The sequence below is a fragment of the Xiphophorus maculatus genome, chromosome 9, assembly GCF_002775205.1.
Source record: "Xiphophorus maculatus strain JP 163 A chromosome 9, X_maculatus-5.0-male, whole genome shotgun sequence".
NCBI lineage: Eukaryota > Metazoa > Chordata > Actinopteri > Cyprinodontiformes > Poeciliidae > Xiphophorus > Xiphophorus maculatus.
Window position 1 is genome coordinate 19,483,082 of NC_036451.1, and position 6,120 is coordinate 19,489,201.

Here is a 6,120-nt window from a genome sequence, read left to right on the forward strand (position 1 = left end):
AAGTGACTTTCCTTTTAAATGATGAAACATTGCTGGTGGGAGATACCATCTGACTGCTGCCTCCTAATTAAATTAAAATGTATGATAAACTATTTAACTTTGAAATATTGAAGGAAAGTTACAAAATATTACTCAAATAAATTAATTTTCTTGTTCCTGAAAAAAAATCAAACCTTGTATGCTTCCAAAACAAAATGGATTTCTCCTTTTGTTGTACCCCTCCTCCTCTATCAACGTGGTACAGTCCATCAAGACCAGGTGCAAGCAATTAGTGCTAATAGAACTTCTTTTGCTTGGAGGAAGAGGTAAGACTCATACAGACTCTCTTACGATATGTAACATTGTAATTCTGAAGAATGTTGTAGGTTACTTGATGTTTGGATACACCAAAGCATCTGATTTGCTGCAGTTTAGCTAGTTCTTACCAACCATCTTAGTCAGCGTACCAGAGTTTAAAGGGAAGGTGACTCACTCCAGAATTAGACAAAACTGTATTTGGTCATTTTCTGTGTATCAGTGAGTGATATTCTTTCACAGGCACAAATTATCTAGGTAATAATCATTAGTATTAAGATAATGTTTTAATATTTGAAGGTATTGAGAACTTGTCAATAGAAAGTCAATTATGTAATACTGTGTACTTCAATACAGCATTTTCTCATACAATAGCATCAAATCATATTGTGTACAGCAGAGGTGTCAAACTCAAGTTCTTGAGGGCTTGTGTCCAGCAACTTTTAGATGTGTCTGTGATGCCACACGGCTGGATCAAATGGGGTGGTTATCAGCAGGTCATCAACTTGACTGCACTTAGAAGCTAATTCAGTCATATAATTCAGGTATTTTGGACCAGAGGAACATCTAAAAGTTGCAGTACACTGGCCCTCGATGCCTGGAGTTTGACACCCCTGGTGTACAGTGTCATGTTGTTACTCAACAGCACGTTACTCTGATCTTTGCAGGAGATGTCAGCAACAAGGTCTCAGAGAGCAAAAAGAAATCCCAAACATGATGCCAGTTATTATTGCTCCTTAGGTGAAGATAAAGAGGGATTTGATGAAAATACATTAATTCATTTAAAGGTGAGTTGTGACTTTATTATGCACATGATTCCAGAGTTTATTGAAGGATTGCTTTTTTTCTTTAATCTTGCGTTTTGACATTTAAACTATTTTTATACCGCACATTATTAACATATATATATATATATATATATATATATATATATATATATATGTAAAGGAGGACTGAGTTTTGAAATTACAAGTACAAAAGAATGAGTGACATTTAGAAGCACCATTCTGTTGACAAACAAATGTTTATGTAATCACAGAAAGACATCAAATTAGATCAATTAAGTGATTTTGAAAAATGTTAATCTCATTTGCTACTGTTTGAAAGATCTGCATTGTTTAAAGTTTATTCTACTTTACTCCTTATGTTTACCTACAGGTCGGGGTGTGTACAGTTGCCGGTGCTTTCAAAAAGGAGATTCTTATTGAGTACAGAGGGGAAGTCATAAGTAGAAAGGAACAAGAAAACCGATTGAAAATTTACCATGATGCACTCGAGGCTTTTATGTTTGATTTCAAGTTCAATGGACAACAGCTTTGGTATGTGACTGTTTTAAGGTTGTTTTTTATTTTATATTTAAACAAAGTGATGTAAACATTTTCAGCTTCATCAGTAAAAGTAGTTTTAGTTGGTGGAGGAATATTCTTCCGACATGCAAACATGCAAAATCCTTTCCCTTGCATGGTATAATTATTCTTATTGCTTACTTAATATTTTAGTGTTGATGCTGCCAGAGAGGATGGATCATTGGGGAGGCTGGTAAATGATGAAGAGATGAACCCAAACAGCAAATTGAAAGTTACAAGGGTGGATGGAAGACCTCATCTTTGTTTATTTGCACTCAAAGATATTGGTCCTGGGGAAGAAATCACTTATGTTTATGGTGATTCTGACTGGCCATGGAGAAGAAAGGTATTGATAAGAGTGAAAATTCTATCACAAGTCATTTTACTAGCATTGAAGACATTTTTGAAGGATATGTCATGTTGTAGTACAGAGTTTCATTATAGTTGAAAACAAGAAGTGATTAGCAGTGCCTAAAAAAACAGATTTTGGAGAAAGACTTAATCAGACCAATATTTCAACTTGGTTCAGTGCTATCCAAAATGCTAGAAACTGTCATATGTAAATTAATTTATTCTAACCTTATATTTATGAACATTTTATAGCAGGAGATATATTTTGCAGTGTCAATACACAAAGGTTCTGGTTAACAATCAGCTGGACAGGTTCATTCAGTAGTAGGTTTAGAAGTACGGACTCATTCAGTGTACATCCCTTCATTTCAGATTTCCAAAGATGAACTGTGTCAGGCTGTTGACGTGGACGCATGCGGATCCTGTTCAACTAACCCTCCAGAGGTAATTTTGGTTTGAAACGACCAACATATTTTCTAAAATAAAGTGATTGAAATGATATTTAGTACTGTTCAAACACACAGGACTTGTGTAATACTTGACATGTAAGCTGCATAAAACGGGAGGACTGAGGTTTGAAATTACAAGTACAGAAGAATTGAAAGTTGCATTTAGAAGCGCCCATACACACAGGTCCTGTGTAATACTCAACATGTAAGGTACCAGAATAAGGAGGACTTAGTTTCGAAATTACAAGTACAAAAGACTGAAAGTTAAATGTAGAAGCGCCCATACACACAGGTCCTGTGTAATACTCAACATGTAATGTGCTGGAATAAGGAGGACTGTTTTCTACATTGGGAACAAACTCATATTCAGTGAGTGTTCTTTACATTTCAGATTTCCAAAGATGAAAGGTGTCAGGCTGGTGACGTGGATGCATGCGGATCCTGTTCAACCAACCCTCCAGAGGTAATTTTGGTGTCCAACAACCAACTTATTTTCTAAAATTAAGTCATTGAAAGGATATTAAGTACTGTTCAAACACACAGGTGTTGTCTAGTATTTGATATGTAAGCTGCATAAAAAGGGAGGACTGAGGTTTGAAATTACAAGTACAAAAGAATGAATGTTACATGTAGAAACGCCCATACACACAGGTCCTGTGTAATACTCATCATGTAAGGTGCCAGAATAAGGAGGACTGAGGTTTGAAATTACAAGTACAGAAGAATGAAAGTGACATGTAGAAACGCCCATACACAGAGGTCCTGTGTAATACTCAACATGTAATGTGGCTGAATAAGGAGGACTGTTTTCTACATTGGGAACAAACTCACATTCAGCAAGTGTTCTTTACATTTCAGATTTCCATAGAAGAACCGTGTCAGGCTGGTCATGTGGATGCGTACAGATCCTGTTCAACCAACCCTCCAGAGGTAATTTTGGTCTCCAACAACCAACTTATTTTCTAAAATAAAGTCATTTAAACAATATTAAGTTCTGTGCAAACCCATAGCTCTTGTGTAATACTTGATATGTAAGTTGCCTAAAAAGGGAGGACAGAGATTTGAAATTACAAGTACATAAGAATAAAAGTTACATGTGAAAACACCCATACACAGAGGTCCTGTGTAATACTCAACATGTAATGTGCTGGAATAGTGAGGACTGTTTTCTACATTGGGAACAAACTCACATTCAGTGAGTGTTCTTTACTTTTCAGATTTCCAAAGATGAGCTGTGTCAGGCTGGTGAGGTAGATGCATGCAGAACCTGTTCAACCAACCCTGCAGAGGTAATTTTGGTCTCCAACGACCAACTTATTTTCTAAAATAAAGTAATTGAAACGATATTAAGTGCTGTTCAAACATATAGGTCTTGTGTAATACTTGATATGTAAGCTGCCTAAAAAGGGAGGACAGAGGTTTGAAATTACAAGTACATAAGAATGAAAGTGACATGTAGAAACGCCCATACACACAGGTCCTGTGTAATACTCAAATGTAAGGTCCCGGAATAAGGAGGACTGTTTTCTACATTGGGAACAAACTCACAATTAGTGAGTGGTCTTTACATTTCAGATGTTCAAAAATGAACTATATCAGGCTGGTGACCTGGATGCATGCAGATCCTGTTTAACCAACCCTCCAGAGGTACTATTGGTCTCCAACGACCAACTTATTTTCTAAAATGAAGTCATTGAAATTATATTAACTACTGTTCAAACGCACAGGTCTTGTGTAATAGTCATCATGTAAGGTGGTGATATCAGGAGGACTGAGTTTTGAAATTGCAAGTACAAAAGAATGAAAGTTACATGTAGAAGTGCACAGACACACAGGTCCTGTGTAATATTCAACATGTAATGTGCAGGAATTAGGAGGACTGTTTTCTACATTGGGAACAGACTTACTGTACATTAAGCGAGTGTTCTTTACTTTTCAGTTGATTAACCCCATAAAGGAGTGTTTTGGACTTCACAGTTTAAGGAACCTACCTACAACAAATAAATGCTCATCCAGACCATTATTTTTTTATATGTTCTTCTTTTCAGCACAAAGTAAACACAGAGATGGTAAGGGGAAAGAAATCAACAGAAAACTAAAACGGAAGGACATAGAGCCCCGCAGAAAATAAACACAAATAAAAATTCTGGTAAGTCACCACACCTACACAAGTCAAGAAACACCAATCTACTTAAGCTCAAAAGCACAACTGAAGCATGGTCAAAAGTAATGATCCACACCACTGAAAGGCAATAGGATGACCATTTTCTTCTTTATGCATAATATTTTGAGCAGACATGATCCAATATGTCATCTGGCTTAAATTACCATGCACATACCATATAAAACTGTACCTTGTATTAAAATGATAAACTTTCACATAGTCAATGTTCAGATGCTAGAAAATCTAATTTAGTGATGAGTAATGGGACTGTTTATACTACTTTCTCTATGCCAATCTTAATCTGAAATACATTCAGATAGTTATAGTTTTTCAAAGTAGCAAAGCACCACAAAACTGTAATAAGCAAAGTAATTGGAATATATCTTTAAATTTGGTTAATTTTAAGATATTCACCAAATTTAAGATGTTAAATTTGGTTAATCTCTGGTTTAAGAAAATCAGAGATATCAATCAATGGGCATTTGCTGATGCTGCACCTGTACAGAAATGTATTTTGGTGGAATCAGTGAGATGGTTCTGAGTGGGATCTCTTTCACTGGAAAAAAGACTAGGAACCAGCATGAGAAGGAAGAACAAGTCTTTTGGCTTTGGATGGTTCTTCACCAGCTGCTGAGGCCTGTTTGTCAAACAAATGCAATTTTAGATTATGAAAAATATTTGTTTTTCCAGAATTCAGTCAAATAATCAGTCATACATACCAAGCAACCATACCAAGAGTTAACAGCAGTATAAGCTGTTTGGCATTTGCAGAAATTAATTTTCATCGGTGCAACCTACATGCTCATTTCTGTAGCTTGTCCCACTAATGTAAGTTCTTTATGAATGCTCATTTGAAAAGGGGAATAAACAGGCATTACATAATTTATAACAAAGAAAAATTAACAATTGGAGTTGGTTTTTAATAATGAATTATTTGTCTTTTTTCTAGCATCTCTGGAAAGTGCTAGGAGAGCAAAAAAACATCCATGGTCTCCCGTAGAGGTTGCTGCGGTCATGAGGCACTTTGGTGAACACATCAAGAAAGGACAACTGGCCACTATGATAGAATGCCAGCAATGCAAAAAGGCTGAGGATCCTGCTCTAGCTAGTTGTGATATCCAAAACATAAGAGATTTTGTGAGAAATCAGGGTGTAACATTGAAAGTACTTTCAATAAATTAATCCAGTATTTCTACTGATACTATGAGTAAGTTCATCTTGTTCACACAATTTGTTTTATCTTTTTGATTTAACAATAGACCTGTAATTCATTTAATTTTGGCATTCACAGATTTTCCTTTATGTTCACAAATAGAATTGTTGCTCTAGTTCTTAGAGCAGAAGGTGCTGTAAATGCAGTCCACTTTCTGCGTAGTTATATTCCATATTTCCATGTTTGGACTTAATACAAATACATTTCATGTTTGTGTATGCCGTGGTCCTGATAAATAAAGTTGGCCCTGACAATTACTGTTGGTGTCATGGGCGGAGCCAAGCACCTCATTATCGTATGTCC

The 6,120-nt window shown here is 35.9% G+C and overlaps 1 protein-coding gene across 1 annotated transcript; it reads left to right on the top strand.

The window, feature by feature from the left end:
• The first annotated feature begins 211 nt into the window (after positions 1–211).
• LOC111609694 lies at positions 212–4,864 on the top strand. Its single transcript, XM_023339356.1, has 8 exons — positions 212–1,082; positions 1,453–1,613; positions 1,794–1,986; positions 2,364–2,435; positions 2,832–2,903; positions 3,299–3,370; positions 3,658–3,729; positions 4,489–4,864. Exons 1-8 carry the CDS (start codon positions 966–968, stop codon positions 4,537–4,539), a joined length of 810 nt encoding a protein of 269 aa, XP_023195124.1. The 5' UTR covers positions 212–965; the 3' UTR covers positions 4,540–4,864.
• The last annotated feature ends 1,256 nt before the right edge of the window (positions 4,865–6,120 follow it).